The 13033-nt window shown below is 36.2% G+C and overlaps 1 protein-coding gene and 1 long non-coding RNA gene across 2 annotated transcripts in view; one reads left to right on the top strand and one right to left on the bottom strand.

Moving 5' to 3' along the window:
* LOC105436979 overlaps positions 1-2873 on the bottom strand; it is a 3814-nt gene extending 941 nt beyond the window's left edge. Inside the window, exons 1-2 of the long non-coding RNA XR_970428.2 lie at positions 2721-2873; positions 893-1108 (exon numbers count right to left, since the gene is read on the bottom strand). This is a non-coding gene — a long non-coding RNA (lactose-binding lectin l-2). The remainder of the gene's footprint in view (positions 1-892; positions 1109-2720) is intronic.
* Positions 2874-5795: 2922 nt separating this feature from the next.
* On the top strand, positions 5796-10984 carry LOC754297 (fibropellin-3-like). Its single transcript, XM_030981475.1, has 9 exons — positions 5796-5856; positions 6040-6252; positions 7413-7508; positions 8215-8307; positions 8731-8844; positions 9307-9420; positions 9744-9857; positions 10276-10389; positions 10845-10984. Exons 1-9 carry the CDS (start codon positions 5796-5798, stop codon positions 10982-10984), a joined length of 1059 nt encoding a protein of 352 aa, XP_030837335.1.
* The last annotated feature ends 2049 nt before the right edge of the window (positions 10985-13033 follow it).

Raw genomic sequence — 13033 nt, 5'->3', positions numbered from 1 at the left:
ATAATGATATTTATGCTTCATGTAGTACACTACACAATGTTTGCTCTTGAGTTGTTTGATGTGTTTTTATCACAAAACGATACAATTTTAATGAAAGATTATGATGTATTCCATTATGGTCTAAAGTTGGAGAAGGAGAGATGATGATGAAGGAGGAGGAGGAGAACAAAAAAGAAAAAGAAGGAGAAAACAAGAAAACAAGACAAAATGAAGAAAAAAGTCCCAGATAGATTTTTCAGTTCTATATTTCCCCCTCCCTATGTAAAACAAATTTTCGACCATAGTAACCCCAACATAAAAGGTACTGCTGAAATACATTGATTGCCATAAGATCGGACACCCGCCCTGAAGGCAATGTATCGTTACCTGCAGTGGCGGATTCCGGGGGGAGGGGGGGGGGGGGACGTGTAAAAGCACGTTAATTTTACCTTTTTTAGGAGATGGGCCCCCCACCTGGCGTTTAATGGGGGGGGGGGGGGGGTGCGATTTTTCAAATTTTCGAGGGCCAAAAAAAAATAGTGCTCATAAGCACAACCCCCCCCCTCCCCCACTGAGCGAAATATTGGCCGGCAGATTTTCAAATTTCAGCATACTAAATTTCAAATTGATTTCAAATTTGGGCCCCACCCCTAAGAAATTCTGGATACGTGCCTGGGTACCTGAGTATGCTCTGATGGCCTTCTGCACTTGCAGGGTTCTAATACATAATGATACTATATAAGAGAAACAATGATTATATTGGGGCTGCTCCATGATTTAATTAAAAAAGGGATTTAAGTACTCGGAAGTGTCACAAATAAAAGGTGAGGGGGGGGGGGGGGGGAGGGGCGGGCGTTCTGGAACTCCGTGACCCTCTTCGCTCTCTTATAAAAAAATATACATAGTAACTCACCGATCCAGACGTTCTTCCAGGTGGCTGTACCGATGACAGAAAAGATGTAGTCATAGGCAAAACCCATCTCTTCCTTGGTTGACAGACTAGCCATATCTGCTCCATCATAACTAAGACATCTTGATCTAGCAGCACTCCAGGACAGAGCTTCTCCGATGTACTTGTAACAGGACCCGGTCTGCTTGTTCATTCCCCAACCATCCGGACACTGCTTCACTGTAATGCAAACGGTTCATTCTACATTTATTATCATGGAGACTTATGCATAAATATTTTGATAATCAGACAGGCGATCAGCTTGTCAAAGTCATAGGAATCATGACTGACATAAAGGTTTATAATTATGATAGCAGCATGAGCTAAATCCAGGATTTTGTTTCAGAATCTGAGGCAATGTTACCGAGTCACTTAAAGAGTGTGGTTCTAGATGGGCTGTGTGTTTTTTAACGGGAGGGGCTGCTCAGGGTGACACGACATTTGCTCCTGCGACAATTGCTCCGGGCTTTATTTCGTCTAAGATGTAGGGTTAGGGTTAGGGTTTCAATAGGGTTTTATGTTAGGTTTAGGGTTAGGTTTAGGGTAGGGTATAGTGTTGAATCCAGGGTTGAAGTTAGCCATTCGATTAGTGTATGAAATTTACAGCGGAGCAATTGTCGCCGGAGCAAATGTCATGGAATCCTGCTCAAGCCTCCCCTTAACAAAATAAATCTCGAGGCACATGTAGAAAATGAATCCATACTAGAAACACAGAGCCCCCACCCCGCCCCTATAAAAGAACTGAGTATCATTATTATTATTATTATTATTATTATTATTATTATTATTATTATTCCTTTAGAACCGTGCATAAATTTCAAGATTTTGACGTCTTCAGGATGCTTTCGAACGCCAAGAGGACGTGTGCGTGTGCTATAGTATATTTGGGGGAGACCAACTATAGTATCACCGAACAAATGATTTACTGGTTAATGAACTGAGTGTAAAGTACATAAATACTTATGATTGATAATAAACCGAATATTATCCTATAATTCACACCATGTGTGTTTTGCACGTTGTTATCAAGAGTCAAATGCTTCTTGGAGAAAGTATGGGGGATATTATAACCAAATGATAGAAATTCTTATATAGTAACAGTTTTAGTTTGCGTTCGTATAGTTTTTAAGGAGGTAATTAAATGAGTGAAGTGAATATTGTGCTTTTATTTCAAAAAGTTGTGTCGGGTTTGGGAAGGAGAATAATCCGTTCGATATTTCTGAGAGAGAGAGAGAGAGAGAGGGTGCGATTGTTTAACTTCCATTTTGGAGCTCAATATATTAGGGAACAAATCATTTAACAACTTAAGCAAACAAATAACAAGGTATTTCTTTACATTTACATTCAAACAATCTATAAAAAGTGTTTCGTATAAAAGACTTCTACTGTATCAAGAATCCACTTGTAAAACGATTCTTAGTGCTCTGTTTTGTAATATTTTGAGCCTTTTCAAAGGCTTTGAATCCGTATCCAGTTACATCCATAATGTTTTTTTGAATATATTACTGATACACACATTTCATAGTCTTGATTTGTCAATAAAATTTTGATCACTAATTATATATTTTGAGAAAGCAGTTGAATTTGCTCAAAAATTAGTTCATGTCCGTAATAAAGCACAAACTATAGTTGGATACTTTAATAAAGATTAACGATGACGTTTCTTTTCACCATTAGGCCTAGTTTAAGTTTACACGTCACAAGTAAGTCATTCTTTCTTTACAAACTAACATTGTAACTTTTTCTAAACGTTATTCAAGAGACATTCACCCTAAAAGGACTAAAAACTTACACGCTTGACAGCTTTGAAGAAGTTTCCCGACAGAATCTCCCAAGCTGCACTGTTCGGCACCAGCTACACAGTGAAGGACTGTTCCAGCTAAGACAATCAGGAAGATACTTTTAATCGCCATGGTCTATTCTTACCTTTGCGATGATGAATCAAAAAGTGAAGAACACTTGGAACGGATCCCATTCTTATACTATGATTTTAGTCAATAACGAGAGGCTTAAAATACTGAAACATGGTGTTATAAAAGCAATCGATTTTGTGTTAGATGATCAAGTCGTCTAAGTGATTATTTTTCGGTTACATTAATTTTTTAAAATCATGTCCGAGATTGATTGACATGAGTCAAAACCATGTTCATGAAGATAACATCACTTCTGCAGTGGATTATACTAATCAATAACTCAAGGGTGTATTGACATAATATTAATGACGATAGCTGTTTATTCCGCAAATGGCTGTCATTCATAATCGACAATTTTAATCAATCAATGCTTATGGATACGGGACATTCTTTCATTTTCACATGAATACCCGTACTTCTTCAACCAAATACACGTAACATGGTGAGGAAATTCATATTTGCATCAATAGGTTTCAAACGAAGGTAATTCTGACACACTTGGCAAATTTATTTATGTCAAAAAACTAAGAACCAATCAAAATATTTACATTTGAGTATAGCTTCATGGATTTAACACATGTTTGGTCTCCCATACATCCAGCTCATTACATTTATGCCACTCAAACACAATGTGTCCTTAAAGTTACATGAATTTAATTGAAAATTGTCAATGCTATTAATCATCCACGTCAAAATGAACCTGTCGACATATTGCTGTTAATGCCTGAAAAATCGTTCGTTCGTTCCTTAGAGAGAGAGGGAGAGAGAGAGAGAGAGAGAGAGAGAGAGAGAGGGGGAGTGAGAGGGGGGGGGGGGGAGAGAGAGAGAGAGAGAGAGAGAGAGAGAGAGTGAGAGAGGGGCTTGGAGAGAGAGAGAGATAAAGGGAGAATATGGAGCGGGAGAGAGAGAGAGAGAGAGAGAGAGAGAAAGATAGAATAGAGGGAGAGAGAGAGAGATAGAGAGAGAGAGACAGAAAGAGAAAAGAGAGAGAGAGAGAGAGGGGGGGGGGGGGGGAGAGGGGAGAAGGAGGAAGAGGGGAGGGGGTTGGGGGGGGGGGGAAGGGAGAAAAATATAATTCTTTGTAAGTTCAATGCGTTTTAGAAAATTGTACAGCATGTATAGAGAAGCAATAATCACTTAGAAAAATTAATTAATTTCGGTTGCTAATAGTGCCCGAAAATAAAGGCTTAATACATTGTAATTTATAATACTACATTAATTGGCAGATAAAGTTTAGCTTATAACCATTGGTGGAACCTCGCGGCTGAATACGAAGGCTTCCACCACCATCATCATCATCATCATCATCATCATCATTGCCGGCACCAGCACCAGCACCATCATCACCTTCTTCTTCTTCTTCTAATTCTTCACTGTTATCCTCCGCCTGCTCCTGCTCCCACTCCTCATCATCATCAATTTTATCCTCATTATCATCATCATCATCATCATCATCATCATCATCATCATCATCTTCTTCTTCTTTTTCTTCTTCTTCTTCTTCTTCTTCTTCTTCTTCTTCTTCACTGTATCCTCCTCATCATTTTCACTGTTCATCCTAATAATCAGCAGCTTCCCCCAATCATCATCATCATCATCATCATCATCATCATCATCATACGAACGAGGCTCGATTCCCGCGCCCCAAAATTGTTGCTATGGTAACCATAATATTAATCACATTGACGAATATATACAGCGGTCTATTAAAGGGATCCGGTAACTTTGTCTCAGATTCTGAAACAAAATTCTGGATTTAGCTCATGATGCAATGATAATTATAAACCTTAAGGTCAGTCAGGAACCCCATGACTTTTACAAGCCAATCGCCTGTCTGATTATCAAGATATTTATGATTGGAATTACAAATTTTGAAAACCGTTCGCCTGACGGTTTTCATAACACTACAGTCTGTTGGGGAAAACGAGTATGGTAAAACCGGTCACTCAAAGATTTTTACTTTTTTGAGGCACTTCTTGATCATTTTGAAGCGCAATTTTTTTAGGGCTTCAATATTACACCATATCACAGACACTGATAACACGTAGAGCAGTGTATCTTAGATTTAACATTGTTAAACGATCCCTTTAAGCTTAAAGAAAAGATGTTGTTTATATCCTAGATATTGCCTATTTGAATGGTAATTATAATAATAATAACAGTAATAATAATAATAATAGGCATTTCTAAAGCGCCGTCTATCTAGACATTCTATTCCGAGGCAGACTAATCATTACCCTGGCTTTACCCTAGCTGCCATTACAGCGCTTCAGCATTTCAAGCAATTAATTCCTGCCAACTTATTATAATTGTTGTTTAATATCATTATCTAATTAGGAATGAATTGAATTTACCAATTAATTGTATTGGAGTAAATAGGTGTTATCAAACAATTTTTCATTGGAGTGATGACACAGCAAGGTCGATTAAAAAAAGAATACAGACACGATGAAAGCACGTTGAAATTATGCACTGGGCCTAGTAGATCGAATCGATCTCCAACGTAACGTGACGAGCACTAAGACCACAGTTGCACCAACCGACTGCCGGACCGAAAGAACGATTACTTAACACCGGAGAGCAAAATATCGGTCAGTGTGGACTCGGCGCGGAGTTAGTAACTCCATGGTTTGGCGGTCGGTGTGACTGGGGTATTACAATATTGCATTGACCTTTAGCGGAACGCTCATATTCATCGCAAATTAGCATCATCTCTCAGTTACTGTGAACAAATTAGAAGCGAAGCATTTATCGCCAGAGCATGTATTGAGGAAATTTACTTTATCTAAAGCTTTGAGAATACAAATCAACGAATGCAGGACTTTTTCTAAGATTGAGATATTTTTAAATACATTTCCGCGTCTGCGAGTAGCCTGCTCGATCAACTTTCGTTTAAAAAGTATTAAAAAAATCCTTGGTTCGAGATGCAATAGATGCAAAGTGTTTTTTTAAATATGGAAGGTTATATTCCTCTTGCGAATTTGACTTTCATCTTCATACAAGTTTTGATAGTAGGTAAGTAACTTTTTTTTTGTACTTTCCTATTTTATTTGGCGTTTTATTCAAATCAGAAGCGACAATATAACTTTTTAATGGGAGGAGAAGGGCGAGGTGTTTCAGCACGCCATCTGATAACTGTTAAACGTCAAGTTTTTGAAGCGAAAAAGTAGGCAATTGTTTCATTGTTTCATTTTGCAGGACGCTCCTCTGTATTAGCCTTTGGCAAGAATTCAACATGCAGCGATGGCCTTGGGCTCAACTACACCCTACCTATGTTCGAGGTCTGCCGGGAACGCCCCGATGAGAATGGGAAGATGATGGCTACAACCCCCAAGATAATTCAACGTCGCGTATCATGCCCCAACTCTGGGATGGCAAGAATATCTAGGCACCGCCAGTGTAGATTCCCGGGTAATATATATTCACATCTATCAGAATAATTACACACCTAATTATCAAGAATAGTAAAGAGATTTTTAAAAGGTTAATGATTTGACCATTTGTACCAGCTAAATAGAATTATTTTAAAAAAATGAGACAGGTATATCTATAATCTCATAGCAAACAAATCGAAACTATATAGGATCATGATATTTACTTGAAAGAAAAGTCATTTAGATCTAGAAATCATTGCGCAATAGAATATCAAAGATCATTCGAACAATCATCAAAATTTACAACAGAAATATACAAAGACTGTATTTTATTTCGTGTGAAAATTTTATATCATCTAGTTCTAAAATGATATTGTTCCATGATATCCAACTTTACAGTAATGATGTTTTTTGTTTTTTGTTTTTTTGTTTACCCCATCTTGAATTCGAGACGAAAGGCCGTCATTTTTGCTTTCAAGTTTTTTTTTAAAAACTGCCATGATTTAAGCGGTTAGAGCGGCCTGTACAAACATTATATATTGTACATAGTAGTAGACTGTACGTGGAGTATCCACAAACTGATACAAATATGGGCCTTCTTCTGACATAGATCAAGATGGTTTCGTGGATTCATCGCTGGACTCTGAATCACATGGTTCGCGGTTCGAGTCCCGCTGCTGCACTAATATCCTTTGGCAATATATTAATCTACATTTGCCACTCCACACCTAGGTGTAGTAAATGGGTATCCGGTAGAAAGAAATTCTTTGAATGCTTAAGCGAATTCTCATAGTACCTCTGCTAAAGCAGGGGGTAATAATAATTATGATTGCAGGGCCCTCAGGGAGAACAATATCAATACTAATGAGGCTTACCTGGGTAAAGAAGAGTTACTATCATTTTCATTTTTATACATTATTGTTATGTGAAAAACCAAAAACGGCCTTAAAAACCCCCCATCCGGCAGGCGGAGGGCGATGAGTTGTCCAAAAAAGAAAAAGAAACAAAAACAGGTTGGTGTAACTTTAGTGGCCAGATATGACAGATGTTAAAAACATCCGTTGCTGATGCAAACACCAATAAGGTCGTCTGCAACCCTATTATTATTATTGTAATAATTATTATCATTATCAATGATCGTCGAGCATCTCTGGTTTAATAATTCATCCATCTTTTTATTGCAATTTTGAAGAACAGATTGTCTCAGAAATCCATGCAAAAACGGCTGGTGTGAGGAGACTATGGTAGGATTCAAATGCCACTGCTCCGAAGGCTATACAGGGAACAGTTGTGGTAGGTACCATTCGCAACATTGCAATACTACATATACGACTTAACTGCTTTTCCATGACACGTTTCTTCGATAATTTTTTTTCCGTTTTTCGTCTCTCCTATTTCTCTCTTTCTCACTCTCTCTCTCTCTTTCTCTCTCTCTCTCTCTCTCTCTTTCTCTCTTTTCTCTCTCTCACTCTCTCTCTCTGTGTTATTGTCCCCTACTTTCGCTTATGGACAAGCAAAATATAATGTCTATAATTGCTTTCATCTTTTCTCAGAATTTCTGAGTATTGGGCGGGTTATTGTTTATCTAATGACTAAAGGTTATCGTGTCCCGGATTCGAAAAACATCACTGATTTAGTACTTTTCAGTCTTTACTGATGCTCTCCAATTAGAAAAGACAATTCATTGTAAAGATCCCTGGTAAAAAAAAAGTTCATATATGTATATGCTATATGAAAGTTCGTAGCAGCACCATCATGCTCTTACCAAGTCTGTGATCCAGCAGAGAGCGAGAGAGTGCCACTATACTCCAAACATATCTGCTATCATGAACCCATGGATAATTACGTCATGAACAACGATAATTGCTCTATTATTGGCTATTCATTGCTGTGCACGTATTCCCCTATTTTGATCTGCTCTCTTAAAGTCCTGTATATGTCAAGAACATTGATGATAATAATAACTGCATGTATTTTCCTTTTTGTCTACAAAATTCAGAAAAGCTCGAGAAAGCGGCAATAATTTCTCGGAACCAAACGCAGCATACTACGTCAACCATAACGACAACGCAGCAATCCACTACTACACCAGGTATTTCATGGTAGAAATGTTTTTTTGTTTCATCACAGACTTATTAACCATTTGTAAAGAAAACTAAACCTCTCATTCTTTGAGAAAATTGTCATACAAAAATAACAATATATTAAACTGTTGTCAACATGCCATATTTGCATTCTAAAAGACGGATTTATGCTTCTTTCATCCGTATTTGATCTTGCTTTGATATTTTAAAATAAATCATAAGTAACTTGTAGTTCATCACGATAATCTTGAACGCTGATGATCCGGTTGTAGTAAAATATCTAGAAGTTTTTTTCTACATGGCATAATTTATGTCGTCACTAGATATTTTGTGTTTTATTACCTTGGAACACATGGGCATTTCATGTGAAATCATTTTCGTGTGACATTGATATAAGATTTTCTATGATTTTAAGATATTTTGTTTTTCAGACTTCAACGAGTGCGCCAGCAACCCTTGTCGTAATGGAGGAACATGTACTGATGACGATAACCGTTATCTGTGCCAGTGCATGGCCGGATGGGCAGGAGTTAACTGTCTAATAAGTGAGTAAAATACTAAATTCTGTCTGTTTCATTAGAAAGAGCAGGGGATCCAGGGTTTTATGAAAAGGGAGGGCATATTCCGAAAAATTCCTCTCAAAAACAACAAAAACGTCCTCGGATTGTTCTCAATTGTATTGTACCAATCTAAATCACATTGGCTTATACATTACATTTTACAAAAAGCCTTTCTAGTAAATGTAGTATTTTAAAACCTAAATTTAATGAATTTATCTGTAAATATTTATATTTAAAAAAACAGCTCCTTCGACATGAATGAATGTGTCAGCCAGCCTTGTCAGAACCGTGGGATTTGCTTAGACGGGATAAATAGTTACACATGGTTTGAGATATACTGATGTATATTCTGTGCCTTATAGTGTATTTACATACATATCTAATCTTAATCTAATTCAAATAGTTTGATCAATTCCTAAATAAATTGAATTTATCTTTCTCCTTTAGACTTGAATGAATGCTTGAGCCAACCTTGTCTGCACGATGGGATTTGCTTGGACGGAATAAACAGTTACACATGTCAGTGTGGAGATGGATGGACAGGCACCAATTGTGGAATTGGTAAGTCATATTTTAAGTTCCTTTAGATTTAAGAATCTGTAGAAACTTCCATAAAAAGATAATTCAATTTTATGCCATTCAATATCTAAGAAATTAAATGTTTTAACTGGAATATTACTTCGTCAACATTGAAATGCCGCGAATCCTCCTCTTCCTCCTCTCCCTCCTCATCATCATAATCATTTCCACCATTACTACCATTATCATTATCATTATATTAAAGTATAATCAGGAATGCACATTATAAATTAAGAATTAATAATTGTTATCAAGAAATATGAAATTTAGAAACTTATGACTGGAATGTTTCCTTATTTTTTCAGACATCGATGAATGTGCCGATGAACCGTGTGAAAATGGCGGAGTCTGTGTGGACGGATTGAACAGCTATACATGTACTTGTACTGAAGGATGGGAAGGGTCCACCTGTGGTGTTAGTAAGTAAACATCGAGAAAATGTCTTTAAAACAAAACAAAGTTGCATTAAGCTTACAAATATGTATTACCATATGATGTCGATGTTTGTATGCGATTAACACGTAAAAGTAATTCTACATGTATTTGGATTTGGACACAAAAGTGATATCATTTTTTTTTAACTTTGCAGACACAATCTTGCCTTTTTATATTGAAATAAATCATTAGTAACTTGTAGTTCATCAAGATAATCTTGAATGTTGGTCATCCGGTTGTAGGTAAATATCTAGAAGTTTTTTTCTACATGGCATAATTTATGTCGTCACTAGATATTTTTGTGTTTTATTACCTTGGAACACATGGGCATTTTATGTGAAATCATTTTCGTGTGACATTGATATAAGATTTTCTATGATTTTAAGATCTTTTGTTTTTCAGACTTCAACGAGTGCGCCAGCAACCCTTGTCGTAATGGAGGAACATGTACTGATGACGATAACCGTTATCTGTGCCAGTGCATGACCGGATGGGCAGGAGTTAACTGTCTAATAAGTGAGTAAAATACTAAATTCTGTCTGTTTCATTAGAAAGAGCAGGGGATCCAGGGTTTTATGAAAAGGGAGGGCATATTCCAACATATTCCTCTGAGAAACAACAAAAACGTCCTCGGATTGTTCTCAATTGTATTGCAGCAATCTAAATCACATTGGCTTATACATTACACTTTACAAAAAGCCATTGTAGTCAATGCAGTATTTTTAAACCTTAATTTAATGAATATATCTGTAAATAATTATTTTAAAAAAATCTCTCTTTGACATGAATGAGTGTTTCAGCCAGCCTTGTCAAAATCACGCGCTTAGACGGGATAAATAGTTACACATGGTTAGAGATATACTGATGTATATTCTGTGCCTTATAGTGTATTTATATACATATCTAATCTAAATCTAATTTAAATAGTTTGATCAATTCCTAAATAAATTGAAATAATCTTTCTCCTTTAGACTTAAATGAATGCTTGAGCCAACCTTGTCTACACGATGGGATTTGCTTGGACGGAATAAACAGTTACACATGTCAGTGTGGAGATGGATGGACAGGCACCAATTGTGGGATTGGTAAGTCATATTTTAAGTTCCTTTAGATTTAAGAATCTGTAGAAACTACCATAAAATGATAATTCAATTCTATGCCATTCAATATCTAAGAAATTAAATGTTTTAACTGGAATATTACTTCGTCAACATTGAAATGCCGCGAATCCTCCTCTTCCTCCTCTCCCTCCTCATCATCATAATCATTTCCACCATTACTACCATTATCATTATCATTATATTAAAGTATAATCAGGAATGCACATTATAAATTAAGAATTAATAATTGTTATCAAGAAATATGAAATTTAGAAACTTATGACTGGAATGTTTCCTTATTTTTTCAGACATCGATGAATGTGCCGATGAACCGTGTGAAAATGGCGGAGTCTGTGTGGACGGATTGAACAGCTATACATGTACTTGTACTGAAGGATGGGAAGGGTCCACCTGTGGTGTTAGTAAGTAAACATCGAGAAAATGTCTTTAAAACAAAACAAAGTTGCATTAAGCTTACAAATATGTATTACCATATGATGTCGATGTTTGTATGCGATTAACACGTAAAAGTAATTCTACATGTATTTGGATTTGGACACAAAAGTGATATCATTTTTTTTAACTTTGCAGACACAATCTTGCCTTTTTATATTGAAATAAATCATTAGTAACTTGTAGTTCATCAAGATAATCTTGAATGTTGGTCATCCGGTTGTAGGTAAATATCTAGAAGTTTTTTCTACATGTCATCATTTATGTCGTCACTAGATATTATTGTGTGTTATTACCTTGGCACAAAGGGGCATTTCATGTAAAATCATTTACGTGTGAAGTTGTCATAAGATTATCTATGATTTTAAGATCTTTTGTTTTTCAGACTTCAACGAGTGCGCCAGCAACCCTTGTCGTAATGGAGGAACATGTACTGATGACGTCATCCGTTATCTGTGCCAGTGTATGGCCGGATGGGCAGGAGTTAACTGTCTAATAAGTGAGTAAAATTCTAAATTCTATTCTGTTTCATTATTTTGAATTATCTCCTTAGACATGAATTTATGTTTCAACCCGCCTTCTCAGAACCATGGGATCTGCTTAGACGGGATAAAAAGTTACATACGATTGGATAAATACTGATGTATATTCTGTGCCTTTGTAGTGTAGTTACATGTATATTAAATCTAAATCAAATTGAAATAGTTTAGTCTATCGTTAAATAAATCGAAATAATCTTTTTCCTTTAGACTTGAATGAATGCTTGAGCCAACCTTGTCTGCACGATGGGATTTGCTTGGACGGAATAAACAGTTACACATGTCAGTGTAAAGATGGATGGGCAGGAACCAAGTGTGGAATTGGTAAGTCACATTTTAAGTTCCTTTAGAACATGTAGAAACTAACAACAAAAGATAATTCATTTCGATGTCATCCAATATTTAGAAAATTCAAACCATACTTAAAAACTCACTTAAATATAGATTTATTGGATGAACTTTTGGAGAAAAAAAACAATGGAATATTACTTCGACAACATCAAAATACCGCGAATCCTCTTCTTCCTTCTCCTCGTCCACATCATAATCATTACCTGCATCACCACCATCATCATTATCATCATAATAAAGTGTAATCGTTAATGCATATTACAAACTGAGGACGATAAATCGTTTTTAAGAAATAGTAAATTAAGAAACTTATGACTGGAATGTTTCCTTATTATTTCAGACATCGATGAATGTTCCGATGAACCGTGTGAAAATGGCGGAGTCTGTGTGGACGGGTTGAACAACTATACATGTACATGCACTGAAGGATGGGAAGGGTCCACCTGTGATGTTAGTAAGTAAACATCGAGAAAATGTCTTTAAAACAGTAAAACATCAAGAAAATGTCTTTAAAATAGAACAAAGTTGCATTAAGCTTACAAATTGTTTTACCATATAATTTCGATGTTTTTATGCGACTAATACATTCAACTAATTCTACATGTATTTGGATACAAAAGTGATATCATTTATTTTTTTACTATGCAGACACAAATGAATGTTTTGGCGACCCCTGTGTAAATGGAGGAATTTGCCAAGACGGGAATAACAGTTACA

This window comes from Strongylocentrotus purpuratus, unplaced genomic scaffold (genome assembly GCF_000002235.5).
Source record: "Strongylocentrotus purpuratus isolate Spur 01 unplaced genomic scaffold, Spur_5.0 spur5_scaffold_12, whole genome shotgun sequence".
In the NCBI taxonomy this organism is placed as follows: domain Eukaryota; kingdom Metazoa; phylum Echinodermata; class Echinoidea; order Camarodonta; family Strongylocentrotidae; genus Strongylocentrotus; species Strongylocentrotus purpuratus.
Note: the sequence above shows the minus strand (reverse complement) of the source record. Positions and strands in the feature narration are given on the sequence as shown.

Excerpts from the sequence above, each read along its gene's own strand:
- LOC754297 (XM_030981475.1), top strand. The coding sequence starts at position 5,796 with ATGGAAGGTTATATTCCTCTTGCGAATTTGACTTTCATCTTCATACAA. Across the intron at positions 5,857-6,039 it reads CATACAAGTTTTGATAGTAG|GACGCTCCTCTGTATTAGCC; the intron begins GTAAGTAACTTT and ends TTCATTTTGCAG. Across the intron at positions 9,858-10,275 it reads AGGGTCCACCTGTGGTGTTA|ACTTCAACGAGTGCGCCAGC; the intron begins GTAAGTAAACAT and ends TTTGTTTTTCAG.